Source organism: Nicotiana sylvestris, chromosome 12 (genome assembly GCF_000393655.2).
Source record: "Nicotiana sylvestris chromosome 12, ASM39365v2, whole genome shotgun sequence".
Lineage (NCBI taxonomy): Eukaryota > Viridiplantae > Streptophyta > Magnoliopsida > Solanales > Solanaceae > Nicotiana > Nicotiana sylvestris.
In genome coordinates, this window is record NC_091068.1 from 124,729,268 (window position 1) to 124,752,893 (window position 23,626).

General features: G+C 40.5%; 1 protein-coding gene across 1 annotated transcript; it reads right to left on the bottom strand.

Annotated features, from left to right (window-relative positions):
- Positions 1-3,735: 3,735 nt before the first annotated feature.
- On the bottom strand, positions 3,736-13,199 carry LOC138883671 (uncharacterized). The gene is made up of 2 exons (XM_070164371.1): positions 12,773-13,199; positions 3,736-3,770 (listed from the first exon to the last, which is right to left on the bottom strand). Exons 1-2 carry the CDS (start codon positions 13,197-13,199, stop codon positions 3,736-3,738), a joined length of 462 nt encoding a protein of 153 aa, XP_070020472.1.
- Between the last annotated feature and the right edge of the window lie 10,427 nt (positions 13,200-23,626).

Genomic DNA, 23,626 nt, shown 5'->3' on the forward strand with positions numbered 1-23,626 from the left:
CCTAAGCAAAAAAAAAAAAAAAGAGAAAAAAAACTCTAAAATCATGGAAAAGGTTTGAAGCTAAGGATTTGCTGGCGGCTTGTCTCAACTGCCCCTCTCAGGAGGGATAATTTCTCTGCTTCATCGTCAGATAATGGATGATTGGCTTCAATGGTATAAATCTCCCCTTCGGTAACGTCAACATTCTCTTGACTTTTAGCCAACTTCACCTGTTGTTTGTCCAAGAGTGCGACGATCTTTTTCTTTCTGGAAGCCAAGGAAGCTAGCTGTTGTTCAACATTCGCAAGACTGGCTTGAAGTTTTTCTACGGACTCGCTCACTTTTTCATATTCCTGTTTTGCATCATCGAGGCATCGTTGTGCATCAGAAAGTGACTCTTGGTGAAATTCTTTAGTCATCTTGGACGATCTTAAAGCATCGTAATCTGCGTACGTCTTGAAAAAAGCTTCGACAAGAGCCTCTAAGGTAGAAGTATCAATAACATTTTCTTTCTTAATTTCCTCAAGACTCAAAGCAATACTTTCCTCCAACTTTATGAAGCTATCCAGAGAATCAAGAGAGAACTCTTCGATACATTCACACAAGGTATGCCACATTGTGTTAACAAAAGAAAGTTTAATACGAGAAATAGTCTCTTGTGGCTTAAAGTTTGGAGCATCAAGATGCAACGACCATGGAGTAGGCTCGAAGGTTTTTAGACGTTTTGCTTGACTTGCGGCAACCTCCATCTTACTCGTCATGGCTGGCTTGGAAAGCACAACATCTTCTGGAAGAACGAGGTGCGGCTCTTTGGGTAGACTTAAATCTGTCGACGGAGCATTGTTTGCAGCATGATGTTCACACCATCAAATAAAGTGTGAGGACTTTTTGCGGCCACACCGAGGGAATTTGGGCTTGTAACACAGTCTTCCACCGTGTCTTCACCAAGTACGTCATCATACAACTCATTGACGCCCAACTGCAAAAAAAAAACAAAAAACTTTAGTGTTCAAAAAAAAGGGAGTAAATTTGAAGGAAATAATATTTACTCGTTTCTCCAGTTCAGACAACGGCATCGTTGAGCTAGGGTCACCCTCTACGAAAAATCCAGTATCAATACTAAAAGCATCCAAGTCAGCAAATTCACTGTGGCTCGTGTCCTTAGCCTTCTTCTTTGAACGATTCCAATGTATGTCATGACTAACATCACTCTCGTTCGAACTGGAAGTGGCAGTAACATTCAAAATCTCATTGGGCAAAGCAGAAGCTTGAGTCCTTTCCTCGTTTGTTGGCACGACGTTGGCTATCTTCGCAATATTTTTGTTTGGTGAAGTAGGAGGCACTTTCCTTTTTCAAGGATTATTCGTCACCTCTACAGTGGCAGTAGTTGTCTTGGAAGTCAACAAAACATGTTTAGATCCTTTGTCCACATGGGCTTCCCCGCCCGTCGAAGGGGTAGACTTGGGTAAGACCTTGGTGTTTGGCGAAGGATCTTTCGATCTTAACTCGGACTTGGAAGACCCTTTGTGAGTGTTCTTTTGACGTTGATCATCTTTGGAGGATAAAGGAATATCATCTTTCCTTGGAACTTTCAAAATGATATGAGTACTTTGTCGGGAAGAGTGCACTCGACGAGCTGACCACCAAGCTGCATACTCACGAGTCATTAGAGGTCCCTTTTTCTGATGGACGCGTAGGGACAATAAACTTTGATGAACCTCCAAGACGAACACAGGAGTCCCAGAATTGCACTAGCATTCTCAGTGAGCCGTTATAGGGTCGCTCTATGAGGTTGCCCGGAACATCTTGACAAAAGCCGAATTGACGACTAAACCTATGTGGGCTATAAGATTCCACAATATGAATGTCGTCATGCCTAAGGGTGATGAAGCTTGAGCGAAGACTTATAAAAAAGTCACTCCAAGAATTCGATTGTTCGTCACGATCGGTAAGATGCAATTCCCTCCCTTGTAGCATAGCCAAATGGTGAAGCTGTCGTGCACTAACTTGTTGAAACAACTCACGGGCATTACTAAGGTCAAAATGCTTGGCCATCTTCTCTCCAGAAACCTTGCACATTTGCGGACCTCGTTGTGGATGCTTAACACGATAGTAGGTGTCAAAATATGTTCCTATCCATCCATATACGTAATGAATAGGAAAGAGTGCTTTGCAGGCACCCAAATCTTGAGAAGTGGAGACCTCCTTCAAGCTATGATAAATACTTGAAAGGACGGGAACCGCCAAGGAAAACTTCTCTCCATGAGCCATCAGACTCGCGATTTTGAAGACACTAGCACGAATGTAGTCGATCTTCTTGTTGGGGAACACAAATTTGCAAAGCCAACATGCAAGGAAAACCGCCAAATAAGTCTCAGCTCTAAGTGACTCCTCCACGCCAAGCTCAATAAAGGGGGCATTTTCCTCATCGGTTCGTGGTAGGAAGCTCGCGTCAATATTCCCAGAAGGATTATGATTCAACTTCGGCCTTGTAGTCCGATTCCTTGATGACTTTTGCGGAGGCTTGGCATACCTACTCTGGCCTCGAAACCAAAACTCCACCCAATCACGAATGGAGACCTCGTGGACATCATCCTTCATGATTTTGTAGAATGCCGAGAACAGGTGCAGACAACTTCTTGGGAGGAAAGGTTTTCCTTGATCATCTTCTTGTGTCAACTCCTTAGCCGAGGGGATAACTTCGTCGTAGAAAGACCCATGCATCTGAAGGCCTCCGATTGCTTGCAAATCCCACAAAGAGATGGAGAGTTCACCAATGGAGGTAGAAATTGTGTTGGTAGATGGACGCCAAAGCTCACAAAAGGCACGGAGGACATTCTCATTGTAGTCATATGTGAACAACGAAGCAAAGATGGCATCATAGACCTTGATGCCATCCAGAGTCAACTTGTTGCGGGCAAGAACATCTTCTACCCACTCCCAATATTTGGACGTATAGCGAACTTCACCAAAGCCAGAAGGAGGAACACTCCAAGTGGCGAGACATCCATCGTAATCACGATGAGGAGGACTAGCAGACGCGACCTTTTGATGGGTGGAGGACTTCAAAAGTAGGACCTTCATGTTGGTTGCTTTGCCCAAAAATCTGTCCAATGCATCCTTCGTCTCTCTAGTCGACCATTCTGCAAGATCAAGGGAGGCATCAAACGGCTTTCTAGCGAGCGGGAAAGCACCTATCACCGGAGGATGAACTTTTAAAGTTAGAACTTGGGCGAGCGGATTCTGCTTGTCGCTAATAATCTCAAGGTGTGGGTATGGTGTATCATGGTCGATGAAATGCATCCTTGCTGATGGAATTCACAGCCCTATGTGCTGCTCTGAGAGTCTGTGGAAAAAAAGGGGGGAAGAATCTATGAAAAAAAAAACAGCTAGACAGAATGGGGCAGCATGTCATAATACGTTGCCTAAATTCGAGAAAATATCTGGGAATATATCAGCATATTCTGATTATGATTTTTACCTATGTCGTAGCTCCGGAAGTCTATTTTCTGTCACCACAAACCGCTCATAATTTTGGCATTCCTACACCAAGATATGATTTTTTTGGTTAAGACGCGCAAAACTGAAATGTCGAGCGTGACAGAACTTGAACCAAGATTACGAAGCTCACTTGGGAAGATACAATACGAATTTAAATTCAAATTTTTGATATGTTGTAGTACTCTGAGTCTAGTTTCTGTAACCACAAACCGCTCGTGATTTTGATACTCCTACACCGAGATATAATTGTTTTGGTTAAGATGCACAAAGCTGATAATTCCTGGCAGCAACTGCAGCAAAAAAAAAAAACGTTAGTCTGCTCTCAGGAGAATCGAGCGATGAGGATTGCGTAATGCCAACTATTGAAGAGTACCGCTGCTTTCATCAAAAGTGGAGGACTGCTGCTATAGCAACGATACAAGGAGAAAGTGGCGAATTTATAGGAACAAGCAAGGGAAGAAGCTAAGGAAATTCTTGGTTTTCAAGTTACTGACATATGTAAATAAGGAAATACCATGTCCGGTTTGTACATGGACAAGTTTGAAACCAGGAAAAACCTACTCTGTGTATGGCAATGCAAACCAGGGAACAACTCTATTTATAGCTTTTTCAAGGAGGTTGTGTTTTCTTGACCTACGAGAATTTTCCTTTCAAGGAAAGAATAATTCCTTGTTGATCAGGATTTGGGAAGCCTTGCAAAGTAATAAAAATAAATCTGAGGCAATTATGAATCGGGAAAGTTAAAAGGAAAGTGATCTTGGTTCAAAAAGTGCAGGAGAATTCCTACCAAATTTGCTAGTCTTTACTTGGTCCTACATAAAATGGATTTTGACTTAATAAATTTAAGTTCATCCCTTTATTTTCATAATAAAAAAAGTCGGCCGAGTTTGTATTGTACTAAAATTATTTATGCGAAAACTGAGTTATTTTAGGAGTTTGGTAATACTACTGCTTAGCTTCACATTGATGGCTAATTCACATCGCAAGTTAGCAGTCAAGAGGCAACGTGGTTATCATGGTATTTAGTTATTTATCGACGGAAATTGACGCAACTAAATTATTCTCTTAGATGGAGGGAAAATCAAGATTGTTCACTTTGGTATATTAGACTGTTTGGTTAAGTGATTCATAAAAGGACATTATCTTATGTGGTGCTTCAGGTCTTCTCTTTGATTTCGACAAGCCTACACCGCGATAAGTCCTGAAGCAGGGGGCATTTGTGGACAATTAAAATTTTACTAAATTTAAATCCATAAGAAATTTGGATTTTATCATAAATTAAATACATACTAGTCAAAGTAAATATTATGAGCTAGTATGATCGGGTCAATTATTTAAATCCAATTAAATTGATTTAAATAAAGGTCCAATATATTATTGGGCTAGCCCATCAATTGGTCTTCTATCAAATGGGTCGGCCCATAAGCCTCAAGCCCAATGATCCACTAGGGTTTTCTTGAAGATTACTCCACCCCACACCTATATAAAGGGGTCAAAGGAGAAGGCTAAGACACAAGCAAGTAAGCAGAAGGAAAGGCTAAAGAAGCTTTGAAGAATAGCATCAAGGTCTCCATCCATATCTGCAATCGTCATCTGTGGTCAAATTCCAAAGGCGAACTCAAGTCATAGGCGGGCGGCTTCAAATCTTCCTTTCGTGATAACCCAACATCAAATCCTGGTTCGTAACGAGCTTCAAATTGTTCGTGACGTACTACAAATCTGAAATCCGTCAAGTTCAAAATCAAGCTTTCAAGCTCTTGAACCATCATCTGTGAGGAGAAGAATCAGAGGACTACATCTCTTTAGATTTAGAGATATTTAAGAGATTGTAACCCCATCACTTGAAATTGAATATAATATTTGTCGCTATATTTCTTGTCTTGATTATTATTTTTCAGGAGCGAAATTTAGTCGTTACACTCATTCTTTAGCTGGTTTTTTTTTAGTCTTCAATAACTAGAATATATATCTTGAAGTTTCACAATGATGTATCCCAGGTACTTCAAATTAACTACTATAGTTTTAGTTTAGAACTGGATTATTTATCACTTATATGAGATGTTGATATTTTGTTGTTGTATGTGGGCAAGTAAAAGATATGTGAATTAGACTTTGGTAAATTTATTTACTTAGCATAGTTATCTTCATATATATCAAGTATCTTTTTTCCAGTATATCTTAATATTTTTTAGACTTTAAATTTTTTGACATATAAACGGATTACGGATGGTTTTATTTTGACCAGACAAGTTATTAACTTGAGTTAAAATAATGCATTATATTGTATTGTTTGATGAACACAACATTTAGATAGATCGTATTGTTTGCCGTCGTTTCATGATGTCACGCACTAACAATATGAAGATTAAATTTATAATATTACAAAAAAAAACTGAATAAGGTGTAGAATTATTATATAAAAAAGTTGGGTAAATGAAAAAATATGATTATTTAATAATAAGGAAGGGCAAGATGAGAGAAAAAAAGCAAGGAAACAATGCCACACCACCAAATCCGTAGTTTCATAAAGTGGCACTTTTCGACGTTACATAACGATGAATTTAACGATACGATACAATAAAATTTAACTAACAATCAAAACAAACATTGTATTTAAAGTAACAATACGATATGATACAATAAGTAGCAACCATCCAAACAAGCGGTAAGAGCCGCTTCATAGGCTTTTTGTGCTAATTAAAATAAATCAATTTTAAAGTGCTTGGGAAAATTGTAAAGTTGCTCTACTTCATACAATTTAAATCTCCTTGACGCAGTATGAGATCATGCATTATTTATAAGTCGATGTGTTAAATAATATATAGTGTGTGTATATATATAAAGTTGGACATAGAAAAGGTGATGTGATATCTCTCTAAGGTCATTATTTTTACTTATCCTTTTCTCATATTTTTTTTTTTTTTTGCAATTTCACTCAATTCTTTCTATTTAATTATTTTTTAAAAAAAATCCAAAATCTATGTATTAGTAAAGAAACAATCGGTTAGAAAATTCAAAAGTCATTATCAAAAGTTACAACCATTATTTATAGTCCAAAAGTCTATAGGTATGCTTTACTAAAAGTTACAACCGTTGCTAATATTAATAACTATTATTAGTATCTTTAAATTAGACCCATGTTTATTATGATTTATGGATCATTATTCATTATGCATGATTTGCTTTCCTCCTTATTAGAAAAGAGCAAGTGAGAACGGTTTAACTTTAAACCTTTGAATTTTAGAATTCTCATCATCTCAAGGTTGAAAATGAAATCATCTGTAGATGTTTTTGCTTTAATATCTTTTAATCCAACAGGTTATTTGTCAATGAAATCAACCTGATTTATGTTTGATGGAGACAAGGGGACAACCAGGGAGGAGGAAAGTTTGAAAAAATTATATAGTAGAAAAAATAATTCGATTTTTTAAATATTAGTATATTCATATAAGATGAAATGGGGAGTACTTTAGATTGAATGCGTGGATTAAATGTCTATACCTCCATTTTATATACGATAATGATTTTTTTTGTATTTTCCATTTTCTTCCATTAAATCTATGCTTTTGTATTTGTAAAAAAATTATTTTTATAACCGCGCGAAACGCGGGCAAGTACACTAGTTATTAAAATATTAGACACAAGAACTCACAAGGAAAATAAACAAGTGGAATACTCCATGTTAGAATAATGTCTATGCAAAAACCAAAAACCAACCTAAAAGATTGTTATTTTTATATCACCTAACATAGGCCTAGATTCTTGTATCATCTAATACTTAGCATGAATATAATATTGGTTGATAAAAATAACCTTATAATATTAAGTATAGTAACTCCCAATAAAAAGACATAATCGGAATTCTAGACATTAGCCTTGTAATCTTATTAGTTTTAGGACATAATACTACACGTTAGGAATCCTACATGATTATCTTTAGGAATCCTATTAGCATAATTACTTTCAAGCGTAGTGAAATACTACGCATTATAATAATGCCTATGCAAAAATCAAAAACTAACCTAAAAGAATATTATATCATCTAATATTTAGGATAAAATTCTTATTTGACTTAAACTCTCGTTTGCACTACACTGGCGTTCATTAACCTGCTGCAAATATGTTTAAAGCATGAATACAATGTTGATGGACCAAAATAGTCTTAAAGTATTAAACACAAGAACTACACGTTAGAATAATGTCTATGCAAAAACCAAAAACCAACCTAAAATAATGTTATATCATTTAACATAGGCCTTGATTCTTGTATCATCTTATATTTAGCATGAATAAAATATCGGTTGACAATAATAACCTTGTAATATTAAGTATAGTAACTCATAATAAAAAAACATAATCGGAATTCTAGACATAGCCTTGTAATCCAATTAATTTTAGGACATAATCCTACACGTTCGGAATCCTATATGATTACCTTTAGGAATCTTATTAGTATAATTGCTTTCGAGCATAGACATATAATACTACATGTTAGCATGTAAACCTAATACCTTTAAGAACACATTAGCCCAAAATAGTCCTAAAATATTAAATATAAGAACTCATAGGTAAAGGACATAACTAAAATAACCTCTCTCTTTTTTGGGACTACAGGACCTTCTATGTTAAATTTTTCATATTTAAGATTTTAAAAATAATAAAATTTTATCTATTAAATTATTATTAAAAATATTTAGGAAGATTTAATAAAATCAATTTCATAAGAACCCTCCATATGGCAGTACATTACCACTCCATAATATCTAATACCAAGGAAAAATAAAAAAATATTAAATGGATTGCATAAAACGTTGAAATTAAGAAAAAATATCCTCATAATATATTTTTATATTATATTTGAACTATTTCCTTACTCAAATAATATACTTTTTAATTAATTTTCGTATAATATTGAAAAATATACCCAGTTATTAAATAAAAACTAAGAAAATATTTAAGAATATAAATGTGCGAGAAAGAGAAAGAAAAATGGTTGGTAAGAATCAATACCACTAATGATTTTGCAAACATAAAGATCTAAAAGTGAAGTATTAGATCTATCTTTTTACTCTTTAAAAATAAAGTTTATGGTGGATAAAATTATAATTAAGACTATAGTGGGATTATCCTTTGTAATTGCCTCCGGTGGAATCGAAATAATTTTTCTATGTTACGTATTACTTGCAAATGTCAAATTAAGAGGCATGATACTATTAGCAATAATAACAAATAGTGTACCAACAACAATTTTATTATGAGACCACTCATTTTAGATCTGATATACATCTTCAAACAACTGAAATAACCATCACAAATATATCAAAGCAGAGCAGTGGTGCTAAATTTATAAGGAAAGCAAAATTGATAATATGAGATGAAGCGCTTATTACTAAGTGTCAAATGATCGAAACAATTACCTCGAGTTCTCGAGATATATTGAATATCAATGATCCGTTTGGTGAAAAATTATTGGTTTGGAAGGTGATTTTATGTAACGACCTGACTGGTCGTTTTGTTTTCTAGAATATCGTTCCCCTAAATAAGACCCACATACTTGCTTTTACTGATTTATGACTTTTGGGGATGGTTGGTTCGGGATTTGGAAGAGTTTGGGTTGAAATTGAAACACTTAGTTCCTTAAGGTTGGCCTAAAAGGCCAAGTTTGACTTTGGTTAACATTACGACCTTGGAATTGGGATTTGATGGTTCCAATAGGTTTGTATGATAATTTCGAATTTGGGTGTATGTCCGGATCGGGTTTTGGATGACCCGAGATCGTTTTGGTGCATAATAGTGAAAGTTAGTTCTTGGAGAACTTTGAAGTTCTTTAAATTTGATTTGGAGCGGGTTTTGGTGATATTAAGGTCCAAATTGAATTTCGAGACTGGGAATAGTTCGGTAATGTCATTTAAGACTTGCACGCAAAATTTGGTGCCATTCCAAGTAGTCTAAGTATGATTCGACGCATTCAGCGTATTTGAAAAACTTAGAAGTTCAAAGTTTGATTCAATTTGGGTTTGGGGTATGATTCAAGGTTTCATTGTTGTTTTTCGCATTTCGAAAAATTGAACAAGTCCGTATTGTAATTACAGACCTGTTAGTGCCTTTGGACGGGGTCCTGAGTGGCTCGGGTGAGTTTCGGACCCCTCGGAGCTAAGTGCATGAAACTAGATTTTGCCCAGTTCTGGTTTCCTTCTTCGCGAACGTGAAGGGACCATCGCGTTCGCATAGAAGGAGTTGGGCTGGGGGGTGGGGGGTGGGGAATGCACTCTGCATTCACGATAGAAACTCCGCATTCGTGAATGTCTGGGCCAGTGACCTTCGCGTTTGCGTAGAGTAGAGTAGCTGGGCCGGGCCAGCTTTGTTCTTCGCGTTCGCTAAGTCACCCTTGCGTTCGCGAAGGTTTAGCCAAGCTAGCCTTCACGTTCGCGTGTCAATTGTCACGTTCATAATGAAGGGCCTGAGCCAATGGCCTTTGGAAACGCGCGGCCCCTATCGCGTTCGCGATGAAGGGGCAGCTAGGCAGTGAGTTTAAAATCGGGACTTAGGCATATTTGGGGTCATTTAGTACATTCTTGGGCAATTTGGGAGCTTCAAAAATGTCACGACCCCGGTTCGCCCTCCGTGAACCATTGTGACGGCACCTAGTCTCTACGACTAGGTAAGTCTAATTTGTGAAAGAAAACCGAAATGTAAAACAGAAATAAAGTAGTAACAATGTTTAAATGTGTCGCTCGGCTTACACCATGTTTAACTCTCAATATCAATACATAAATCCAAGACCCGGAAACCCACGAATCACAAGCTAAGATTAATACTACATGGCTCTAACTCCGGAATGTCTAATAAGAACAAAAAAATACATAAGGGCTAAATACTAAAAGCAGGAATAGAAAGGGACTTCTCGATCTGCGGACGCGGCAGATGTACCTCAAAGTCTCTAGAGCAGTCGCCTCCTCAAGGATGATATGCCTGAGTAGTGGTACATGGATCTGCACATAAAAAACATGCGCAGAAGGGGCATGAGTACACCACAGCGGTACTCAGTAAGTGCCAAGCTAACCTCGGTTGGGTAGTGACGAGGAAGGTCAGGGCCCTACTGAGGTTAAATAAAATATAAAGATGACAGGATAAGATAAGCAGTGCAATTGAGAATCTACAGTAAGAATCTATACAGGATAATAAGAGTACAATAACGGAAACAGAGATGAAGGCAAACCACAAGGAAGTACCACTCATAGCAAGGATGATGACCGGGGATCTCTTGGTATCCTTAGGATATCTTGGTATCCTCAATATATGCTAGGGATCTCTTGGTATCCCGAGGATCTCTTGGTATCTTCAATATATGCTAGGGATCTCTCGGTATCCCGAGGATCTCTTGGTGTCCTCAATATACGTGCCACGGATTTCTTGGTATCCCGCACCTCAGTTCAGATCATAAATATGTACAGGGGATCTCCTAGGATGTCGTCCCGTAGTCCCAAAGTAAAAACACACAGCAGTAACATAAGAATACCCCATTTAAGCTAAATTTCGTACCAAGTAAACAGTTAATTCTAGCCTAACATGCTTCACGTAATGCAACTAAGGCAGTTTAAGAAAATAAGCAATTAAGTCAACTAAACATGCTTTTCTAAACTAGCAACAGGCTAAATTCACAAGTAGAATAAAATAGGAAAAAAAACTCAATTGAATTACTTAAGGAAAAACTGAATTTTCAACAATTAGTTCAAGTACGCACTCGTCACCTCACATACAAGGCGTTTCAGTTATCAAATATATCATATCCTAAGGGGAAGGTCCCCCACACAAGGTTAGACAAGCCACTTACCTCGAACCGGCTCAAAATCAACCCGACACCACGTCTTTGCCACGAGTACTTGACTCCTAATGGCCAAAATCTATTCAATTCAATTGCATAATGTGAATAACACTTCAAGTAACTGATTCTACAATTAAATTCTAACCTAATATGCGAAATTATGTAAAATGACCAAAACGCCCCTCGACCCACGTCTTAGAATCTGGTAAAATTTATAGTTTTAGGATCCGCAAACTCTCACGAGTCTAACCATACCAAAATTATCCAAATCCGATGTCAAATCCCCAATCAAAACTCAATTTCTTGGTCTAAGAACTTTTCCCCAATTTTCATACAAATTTCGAAATTAAAGGATAAATTCATGTTTAGATTAATGGATTATAAGCAAAAAGGTGTGTAGAATCGTTACCCAATGGATATCTCTAAAAATTTCTAAAAATCTCGCTCAAATCCGAGTTCCCAAGCTTAAGTTTTGATAAAAATGGCTAAACCCACGATTTTGAAATCTTATATCTGCCCAGATACTTCCTTCTTCACGAACGCGAGGCTACTATCGCGAACGCGATGCACAAAAGTCCTATTGGCCAAATTCCTCTTTCGCGAACGCATAGCTTACACGGGCAGACCCTACGCGAACGCGAGAACCATGTCACGAACGCGAAGACCAACGGGTCCTTACCTTCGCGAACGCGAAGCACATTTCAGCTGCTTCACCCAAATGCTCTACGCGAACGCGAGACCCCCTCGCGAACGCGATGAAGGTTTCCAAATGCAAAAATGGTCTGTTGAGCATCTGAAACACACCCGAGGCCCCGAGACCTCAACCAAACCTGCCAACCAATCCTAAAACATCATTCAAACTTGTCCAACCTTCGGAACACTCAAAACAACATCAAAACACCTATTATTCATCTGGTTCAAGCCTAAGAATTTCAAAAACTCTAAAAACACGCTTTCGATCAGAAAGTCTATCAAACCTCGTCCAAATGACCTAAAATTTTGCACACACATCAAAATCAACACCACGGAGCTACTCCAACTTTCGGAATTCCATTCCGACCCTCGTATCAAAATCTCACTATCGAACTGGAAACTTCAAAAATTCAACTTTCAACATTTCAAGACTAAATTAGCTATGGACCTCCAAAACCAATCCGAACATGCCCCTAAGCCCGAAATCACCCAACGGAGCTAACGGAACCATCGAATTTCCATTCCGAGGCCGTCTTCATAGTGTTCCGACTATGGTCAACTTTCCAACACTTAAGCTCTCATTTAGGGACTAAGTGTCCCAAAACTCTCCGAAACTCGATACCGAACATGCCGGCAAATCAAAATAGCAGAACTAAACTTGGGAAAAGTAGTTAATAGGGGATTGGGGTGTTAATTGTTAAGACGACCGACTGGGTCGTCACATCCTCCTACACTTAAACATTCATTCGTCCTCGAACGAGCATAGAGACATACCTGAAGTAGTGAAAAGATGAGGGTAACGACTGCACATATCCCTCTTGGTCTCACAGGTCGCCTCCTCGACCGGCTGGCCCCACCACGTATCCTTTAGCGAAGCAATGTTCTTTGACCTTAGCTTTCTAACCTGCCTGTCCAATATTGCCATTGGATCCTCAACATAAGATAGATCCTTGTCCAACTGGACTGAACTAAAATCCAACACGTGCGACGGATCTCCGTGAGACCTCCGGAGCATCGAAACATGGAATATTGGATGTACTCCGACCAAGCTAGGAGGTAAGGCAAGCTCATAAGCAACCTCCCCAACACGCCTCAATATCTCAAAAGGGACAAAAAATCTCGGACTTAACTTTCCTTTCTTCCCGAATCTCATAACGCCCTTCATAGGCGAAACCCAAAGTAGAACCCGTTCTCCAACCATATAGGAAACATCACGAACCTTCCGATCCGCGTAACTCTTCTGTCTGGACTGGGCTGTGCGGAGTCTATCCTGAATCACCTTAACCTTCTCCAATGCATCCTGAACTAAGTCTGTGTCCAATAATTTGGCCTCACCCAACTCAAACTATCCCATTGGAGATCTGCACCGCCTACCGTATAAAGCCTCATACGGTGCCATCTGAATGCTGGACTGATAGCTGTCGTTGTAAGCAAACTCCGCCAATGGCAAGAACTGATCCCAAGACCCTCTAATCTCAATCACACATGCACAGAGGATATCCTCAAGAATCTGAATAGTGCTCTCAGACTGTCCGTCCATCTGAGGGAGAAATGTTGTACTCAACTCCACCCGAGTAACCAATTCAAACTAAACGGCCCTCCAGAACCGTGATGTGAAATGAGCACCTCTATCTGAAATGATGGACACTGGAATACCATGCAGAAGAACAATCTCCCGGATATAAATTTCTGCCAATCGCTCCGAAGAATAAGTAGTACACACAGGAATGAAATGAGCGGACTTGGTCAGCCGATCCACAATCACCCAAATAGCATCAAACTTCCTCAAAGTCCGTGGGATCCCAACTACAAAGTCCATGGTGATCCACTCCCACTTCCACTCCGGAATCTCTATCTGCTGAAGCAACCCACCCGGTCTCTGGTGCTCATACTTCACCTGCTGACAGTTGAGACACCGAGCTACGAATCCAACTATATCTTTCTTCATCCGCCTCCACCAATAGTGCTGCCTCAAATCCTGATACATCTTCGCGGCACCCAGATGGATGGAATACCGCAAGCTATGGGCCTCCTCCAGAATCAACTCCTGAAGCCCATTAACATTGGGTACGCAAATCCTACCATGTATCCTCAATACCCCATTGTCACCAATAGTCACATCTCTGGCATCACCGTGCTGAACCTTGTCCTTAAGGACAAGCAAATGAGGGTCAGCATACTGTCGCTCCCTGATACGACCAAATAAGGAAGACCAAGAAACCACGCAAGCTAGAACCCGACTAGGCTCTAAAAGATCCAATATCACAAACTGGCTGGCTAAGACCTGAACATCCATCGCCATAGGCCTCTCCGATGCTGGTAAATATGCCAAACTCCCCAAACTCTCCGCCCGGAGACTCAAGGCATCAACCACTACATTGGCCTTGCCCTGGTGATACAAAATGGTGATATCATAGTCCTTCAGCAACTCTAACCACCTCCTCTGGCGCAAATTTAGATTCTTTTGCTTGAACAGGTACTGCAAGCTCTGATGGTCAGTATAAATCTCATAAGGCACACCGTACAAGTAATGGCGCCAAATCTTCAGGGCGTGAACAATGGAAGCTAACTCAAGGTCATGAACATGGTAGTTCTTCTCATGTATCTTCAATTGTCTAGACGCGCAGGCAATCACCCTACCGTCCTGCATCAACACAGCTCCAAGGACAACCCTCGAGGCATCACAATAGACCGTATAAGACCCCTAACTTGTAGGTAATATCAAAATTGGGGCTGTGGTCAAAGTTGTCTTGAGCTTCTGAAAGCTCGCCTCACACTCCTCCGTCCACTGGAACGGAGCACCCTTCTGGGTCAACCTGGTCATAAGGGCTGCAATCGATGAAAACACCTCCATAAAACGACGGTAGTAGCCCGCCAAACCAAGACAACTGCGGATCTTGGTAGCTGAGGATGGTCTGGGACAACTCTGCACGGCCTCTATCTTCTTCGAATCCACCTGAATACCCTCACTCGATACCACGTGGCCTAGGAATGCCACTGAATCCAACCAAAACTCACATTTTGAGAACTTAGCATATAACTTCTTCTCTCTCAAAGTCTGAAGCACAGTCCTCAGGTGTTGCTCATGATCTTCCCGACTCGGGAATACACCAGAATATCATCAATAAAGACAATGACAAACGAGTTAAGATACGGCCGGAACACATTGTGCATCAAATGCATAAAGGCTGTTGGGGCATTGGTCAACCCAAATGACATAACAAGGAACTCATAATGACCATACCAAGTCCTGAAAGTAGTCTTCGGGATATCTGGCTCCCAAATCTTCAACTGATGGTAACCTGAGGGCAAATCAATCTTAGAAAACACCCGTGCACCCTGAAGCTGGTCAAACAGATCATCAATACGAGGCAAAGGATAACAGTTCTTCATTGTAACCTTGTTCAACTGGAGATAATCAATGCACATATGCATGGAACCATCTTTCTTCTTTACAAACAAGACAGGAGCACCCCAAGATGATACACTGGGCCGAATAAAACCCTTGTTAAGCAATTCCTATAACTGATCCTTCAACTTTTTCAACTCAGGAGGAGCCATACGATACTGAGCAATAGAAATGGGCTAAGTGCCCGACAACATATCAATGCCAAAATCAATATCTCTATCAGGCGGCATGCCTGGATGGTCAGCTGGAAACATATTGGGAAAATCCCGTACTACTAGGACTGAATCAACTGAAGGGGTATCAATACTGACATCTCTCACATAAGCTAAATACGCATCACACCCCTTCTCAACCATACGCTGAGCTTTAAGAAAAGAAATAACTCTACTGGGAGTATGATCTAAAGTACCCCTCCACTCAACACGTGGTACACCTGGCATATCCAGCGTCACGATTTTGGCGTGACAATCAAGAATAGCATAATGGGGCGACAACCAGTCCATGCCCAAGATAATGTCAAAATCTACCATGCTGAGCAACAATAAATTGGCTCTGGTCTCAAAACCACTAAGAGCAACCAAACACGACCAATAAACGCGGTCCACAACAAGAGAATCTCCCACAGGAGTAGAAACATAAATAGGGGAACTGAAAGAATCCCGAGATACACCCAAATGCGGAGCAAAATAAGAAGACACATAAGAGTAAGTAGAGCCTGGATCGAATAGAACCGATGCATCTCTGTGGCGAACTAATATAATACTTGTGATGACAGAATCAGAGGCTACATCCTCGGTACGGGCAGGAAGGGCATAGTATCTGGCCTGGCCTCCCCCTCTAGGGCGACCTCTACCTCTCTGACCTCTACCTCTAGCTGGCTGAGCAGGTGGGGTAGAAACTAGAGTTGTAATCATAACCTATGAACTCTGCAGGGCACGTTGTGGATAAGAAGTCTGTGGAGGTCTACTCCTCCCAAGTCTAGGGAAATCTCTCATCACGTGGAGTGTATCACCACACTCAAAACAAGCTTTGGGAGGATGTGGAGGCTGTGACTGGCTCAGACCAGGTCTGCTGGACTGACCTCTGAAAGCACCCCGCGCAGGAGACGCGTTAGAAACTGGAGGTGTATAATAAGGCTCCTGAGGCCTAGGAGGAACTGGAGCACTACTGGCTGCTAGAAGAGCTAAATGAACAGGACGACTCATATAACCCCTACCATGATGACCTGCAGCAGGGGTATGGGCACCAGAATAATGACTTGACTCTCGAGACTTCTTGGCCTCCCTCTCCTATCTCTCCCTAGCATACATACCCTCAATCCTACTAGTAGTGCTTACCACCTGCTAATAAGAAATATCCATTTCCAACTCACGAGCCATGATAGACCTGATTCTGGGAATAAGGCCCTTAATAAACCGGCAAACTCTCTCGCGAACAGTAGAAACCAAGGCTGGTTCATGCCTAGCCAAACTGGTGTAACAGACAGCATACTCTGAGACAGTCATAGTACCCTAGCATAAATGCTCAAACTCTGCGCCATACGTCCCTGAGGCTCTGAGGAACATACTCTCTCAGGAACAGATCTAAAAACTAAGTCCAAGTCAGTGAAGCAGCCTCATCCGGACTGTCTAACTCATAAGTGCGCTACCACTCAAAGATGGCTCCTCGAAGATGGAAAGTAGTGAAGGAAACCCCGCTCGATCCTGATATACCCATGGTACGGAGAATGCGGTAGCTCTCATCTAGAAATCCAAAAGCATCCTCCGATGCTAGGCCGCTGAATATAGGAGCCTTGTACTTCTTGAACCTCTCAAGCCTCAGCTGCTCATCCTCGGAAACCGCTTCCCTGTCCTCGGGCTGAACTGGCACTGCAGGCGGTCCAGGAATAATCTCAGGGACCTGCTCAACATGCACTCCTGCTCAGGAGTGCGGGCGACGGGAGTATGTGCTCTTCCCCTCGATAGAGATGTGGCTGCAACAAGGGGAAGCAACCCTGCCTGAGCCAAGGTGGTGTACATGCTCATGAACTACGCCAATGTCTCTTGAAGGGCTAGAGTAGTAGTAGCAGTAGGCGTATTAGGTGCTTGGACTCCGGCTGGAACTGCGGGTGGTACCTCGGCGGCAGCTCGCGCAGGTGATCTGGCTGCAACACATGCGCGTCCTCGGCCTCTACCCCGGCCCCGACCTCTGACGGCTGTAGTGCGAGGTGCGGGTGCCTGATCATCTCGGATAGCACGTGTCTTCACCATCTGTGAGAGAATGAAAGACAGAAGTTTAGAATTGTGATGCCAAAATATCGCACGACAAGGAATAAAATGAAGTGGAAATTTTCCTAACAGTTATATAGCCTCTCGTAGATAAGTACAGACGTCTCCGTACCGATCAGCGAGACTCTAATAAACCGGCTTGTGATCCATGACTCCTATCAACCTAGAGCTCTGATACCAACTTGTCACGACCCCGGTTCACCCTCTGTGAACCATCGTGACGGCACCTAGACTCTACAACTAGGTAAGCCTAATTTGCAGAAGAAAACCAAAATTTAAAACAAAAATAAAGTAGTAACAGTGTTTAAATGTGCCGCTCGGCTTACGCCATGTTTAACTCTCAATACCAATACATAAATCCAAGACCCGGAAACCCACGAATCACAAGCTAAGATCAATACTACATGGCTCTAACTCCGGAATATCTAATAAGAACAAAAAAATACATAAGGGCTAAATACTAAAAGCAGGAATAGAAAGGGACTTCTCGGTCTGCGGACGCGACATATGTACCTCGAAGTCTCTAGAGCAGTTGCCTCCTCAAGGATGATAGGCCTGAGTAGTGGTACCTAGATCTGCATATGAAAATCATGTGCAGAAGGGGCACGAGTACACCACAGCGCTACTCAATAAGTGTCAAGCCTAACCTCGGTTGGGTAGTGACGAGGAAGGTCAGGGCCCTACTGAGGTTAAATAAAATATAAAGATGACAGGATTAGATAAGCAGTGCAATTGAGAATCTACAGTAAGAATCTATACAGGATAATAAGAGTACAATAACGGAAACAGAGATGAAGGCAAACCACAAGGAAGTACCACTCATAACAAAGATGATGACCGGGGATCTCTTGGTATCCTCAATATATGCTAGGGATCTCTTGGTATCCTCAATATATGCTAGGGATGTCTCGGTATCCCGAGGATCTCTTGGTATCCTCAATATATGCTAGGGATCTCTCGGTATCCCGAGGATCTCTTGGTATCCTCAATATATGCTAGGGATCTCTTGGTATCCCGAGGATCTCTTGGTATCCTCAATATACGTGTCAGGAATCTCTTGGTATCCCGCACATCAGTTCAAATTATAAATACGTACAGGGGATCTCCCGGAATGCCATCCCGTAGTCCCAAAGTAAAAACACACAACAATAGCATAAGAATACCCCATTTAAGCTAAATTTCGTACCAAGTAAATAGTTAATTCTAGCCTAACATGCTTCACGTAATGCAACTAAGGTAGTTTAAGCAAATAGGCAATTAAGTCAACTAAACATGCTTTTCTAAACTAGCAACAGGCTAAATTCAAAAGTAGAATAAAACAGGAAAAAAAAGAACTCAATTGAAATACTTAAGGTAAAACCGGATTTTCAGTAATTAGCTCAAGTACGCACTCGTCACCTCACGTACAAGGCATTTCAGTTATCAAATATATCATATCCTAAGGGGAAGGTCCCCCACACAAGGTTAGACAAGCCACTTATCTCGAACCGACTCAAAATCAACCCGACACAACGTCTTTGCCACGAGTACTTGACTCCAAATGGCCCAAATCTATTCAATTCAATTGCATAATGTGAATAACACGTCAAGTAACTGATTCTACAATTAAATTCTAAGCTAATATACAAAATTATGTAAAATGACCAATTAAAGGATGAATTCATGTTTAGATTAATGGGTTATAAGCAAAAAGGAGTCTAGGATCTTTACCCAATCGATATATCTAAAAATCACTCAAAATCTCGCTCAAATCCGAGCTCCCAAGCTTAAATTTTGATAAAAATGGCTAAACCCTCGATTTTGAAATCTTATATCTTCCCAGGTACTTCCTTCTTGACGAACGCGAGGCTACTATCGCGAACGCAATGCACAAAAGTCCTGATGGTCAAATTCCTCTTTCGTGAACGCGTAGCTTATACGGGCAGACGTTACGCGAATGCGAGGACCATGTTGCGAACGTGAAGACCAACAGGTCCTTACCTTGCGAACGCGGGACATCATCGCAAACGCGAAGCACATTTCAGCTGCTTCACCTAGATGCTCTATTCGAACACGAGACCCCCTCACGAACGCGATGAAGGTTTTCTCTGCAACACAACGGCTAAAAATCTACAATATTTCCAAGTCCAAAAATGGTCCGTTGAGCATCCAAAACACACTCGAGGCCCCGAGGACCTCAACCAAACCTGCCAACCAATCCTAGAACATCATTCAAACTTGTACCAACCTTCGGAACACTCAAAACAACATCAAAACACATATTTTTCATCGGATTCAAGCCTAAGAATTCCAAAACTCTAAAAACACGCTTTTGATCAGAAAGTCTATCAAACCTCGTCCAAATGACCTGAAATTTTGCACACACGTCACATTCAAAACTATGGAGCTACTCCAACTTCCGGAATTCCATTCCGACCCTCGGATCAAAATCTCACTATCGGACCGGAAACTTCAAAAATTTAACTTTCAGCATTTCAAGCCTAAATTAGCTACCGACCTCCAAAACACAATCCAAACACACCCCTAAGCCGAAATCACCCTACGGAACTAATAGAACCATCAGATTTCCATTGCGAGGTCGTCTTCACACTGTTCTGACTACGGTTAACTTTCCAACACTTAAGCTCTCATTTAGGGACTAAGTGTCCCAAAACTCTCCGAAACTCGACACCAAGCATCCCGAAAAATCAAAATAGCAGAATTAAACTTGGGGAAAGCAGTTAATAGGGGATCGGGGCGTTAATTCTTAAGACGTCCGGCCGGGTCATCACAAAAAGGGGAGATTTCAACCTAACTTTGGGAGGTAAGTAATTTCCACCTAATGTGAGTTTAATTCATAAATTATGGGTAGATTACAATATATAAATTAGTGGAAATTTTGGGTTTAGAGTAAAACCTAATTTTTTTATAAAAATGAGATTTAACCACGAAATTTGTTATGGAATGTAGTAAAAATCATATATTCTTGATCCTAAGGTTATGGGTAACAACTTTCTTCGAATATTTCTGGAATCCGGGCACGTGGGCCCAGGGGTGAATTTTAGGAATCTCACAATATGGGTTGGATAATTACTGTAATAGTGGGAATATGAACTTTTGAGTCTATATTGATTAGTTTTTACGTTGTTTGGAAAGTTTCGGATGGTTCGACACCAAATTGAGGGTTTGAGCTTAAGCTTGGACCGGAAAGTAGACCTTGAAGCGAGGTAAGTTTCTTTCTAACCTTGTAAAAGGGAGACTTTCCCATAGGTGAACTAAATTAATATATGATTATTTGTGGGAGGCTACCTACGCACGAAGTGACGAGATTTCGTACGTAGCTACTATTCTTGTTATGTTCGGGTAGTTCTAGACTTACACCATGCTTTGTGGATACCATTATCTGAACGTATTTTGTTGGTTTGCATTGAATAGAACTATGTTGAGAATTTCAAGATTTCAAGTAAATTATTAATTTGAAAAGAATTGAGAAGAATTTTGTTATATTTATATTTAACCGCGTCGCAAGTATATTCCGCGAGCGGGGTGACTATTTCCACTAATCTCATGGGAGCGGACCGTTCACTTCGGCAGGTTAATAGATGCATATATGGTTCGCGTTGTTTGACCCTTCAGCAGTGCACATTTTATTATTATATTGGATCGGGCCGTACGACCTCGGCATAACTTGCGCATGCTATTTATTTGGAACTTTTCATGATTTGTATTGCTTTAATGCCTTGAATGTAAATTGTTAAATGATATTACTGAAATTGACACTATAATTATGAAAGAAGAATTTATCACTTCCTGTTGTTGAGCTTTCAGTATTATTTATGATATACATGCTTAGCATAACACTTTAATTATATTATTGTTGGCTTTAGTAAGTGTCAAGTCGACCCCTCGTCACTACTTCTTCGAGGCTAGACTGGATACTTACTGGGTACATATTGTTTATGTACTCATACTATACTTCTATACTTAATTTTACAGGATTTGAGGCATGCACATCTAGTTATCCACCAGGCGTGCATACTTGATCCCCCTAGCTTGAGACTTTGCGGTGAGCTGCCCTCTTGAGTCGTTCTGTAGCAGCTGTAGTCTCTTCTATATCTTTATTTTCTGTCTATTTTCTTTCAGACAGTAGAATAGCATGGTTTTGTATATTCTACTAGATTGCCCACATACTTGTGACACCGGGTCTTGGCACACACTAGTAGACTTATGATTTTAGATTTGTTTACACGATTTCGATTTTCACATATTTACTTCCGCTTTATTTGTGTTTCAATTGCAAATTTCTAAATCTTTTTATAAAATGAGAAGATAATATTCACCTAGTAACCTATTTAAATGGGAAACTATTAGCTTGTTCAGTGTTGGCTTGCCTAGCAGTGGTGCTGGGCACCATCACGGTCTGTAGTGGAATTTGGTCGTGACAACATGGTATTAGAGCACTAGGTTCAGTAGGTCTCACAAGTGATGGGCAAGCCTAATAGAGTTTGCAGATCGGTACGGAGATATCTATACTTGTAAGCACGTGATTTTTGCCCTACATGAGAATTACTCCCAAAAAATTCAAAATCAAATGATTTTCCTTGGTGTGCAATTTTGAGTATTTTTGTGATGTTTTTGGATAATTATTTGTATTTGTCTGTGTTTGCTTATTTGTTAAATTAATAAAAAAATACAAAAATATGTCGCATTTTGCATGTAGGATTTAATTCTACAATTGTTAGTAATTAAATTAGTTTTATAAAAATTAATAACTACAAAAATAGGCATCTTTTGTATTTTTAGCATTTAATGTCCAAATATACAATTTTATGCTTAATTATTACTTAATTGTGCGTTAATTATTATGGGGAGTTAATTTGCGCTTTTATAACTTAATTTAGTTGTAAATAATAATTTAAGTACTTTTATAATTTAGTTTTAGAAAAATAAAAGAAGAAAAAATAACAAAAATACCAAGAAAAATCGGATTGGGCCTCTTCTTCAATTTTCAAACCATAGGCCCAAATAATTGCCCAATCTTCCCCATGACCCAGTCCACTTCAGAACGGGTCGACCCGGTCTGCCCCATTAACCCAAATACCCAATACCCTTCTTCATTTTTTCATCCAACACAAAACAAAACACAAACCAAAAACCCTAAAAAACCTAAAAAAAAAAAAAAACATCCGCCTCACCCTTCCATCTTCTTCCTCTCCAAAACCTTCAACCCAAGCTAACCATGGCTGCCTCCCATGGCTTCTTCTGCGTCCACCACCCATCACTGCCTGTCGTCCACCACCCATCACCTTCCCACCGCGAACACCTGTCCTACTCCCTCACGGCCACTCCCTCCATGGCTAACCCCTTCACCTCGCTCCAGCTGCGTCATCCATGAAGCTCGTTCCTGCTTCTGCTTGCAACGTCCATGGCTGCTCGAGTCGGAGCTCGACGAACAGCTGCTTCTGTCATCGACGAGTTGCTGCCTCACTTCGTCTTCTTCAAAGCTCGAGCATCGCCATGGCCAAGCTGCCTCCGACCCTACTATACAGTGTGCACGTCGAGCAGCTTGAGGCCAAAACAAACCTCAGCTGCTGCTGTTTCACTTCGTCTTCTTAAGCTTGAGCGTCGCCATGGAAGCTGTCTCCAGCTGCTACTGTCCGTCGACCTCCAGCAGCCCCACGCGGACACCACCCAAACTCAGTCGACAACCCCGTCGCCATCTTCTCCACGCTGTTGCGTCGACTGCTTGCGCTGCTACGTCGACTGATGTTCTTGTGTCGACTGTCGCTACTGTCTCGACGTACTTCTTAAAAGTCAAGTTCGTCGTCGAGTTAGTCGTTGAGTCCGGACAGATTTATTCCCATTTGAGGTTCGTCGAAACAGTCCATACAATCGAGTTCGTCGTTGTTCATCTCCGGTTAGTAGTTTTTGAGTTTTATTTTGTCCGTATTTTGTTTTGATATTTTCGAATCT

Bases quoted from the DNA above. Each gene is read 5' to 3' on its own strand.
- LOC138883671 (XM_070164371.1), bottom strand. From the start codon at position 13,199: ATGGTTGGAGAACGGGTTCTACTTTGGGTTTCGCCTATGAAGGGCGTT. The intron at 3,771-12,772 runs GTATGTCTCTAT...TTTTTGCTGCAG, and splicing joins TCATCTTTTCACTACTTCAG to TTGCTGCCAGGAATTATCAG.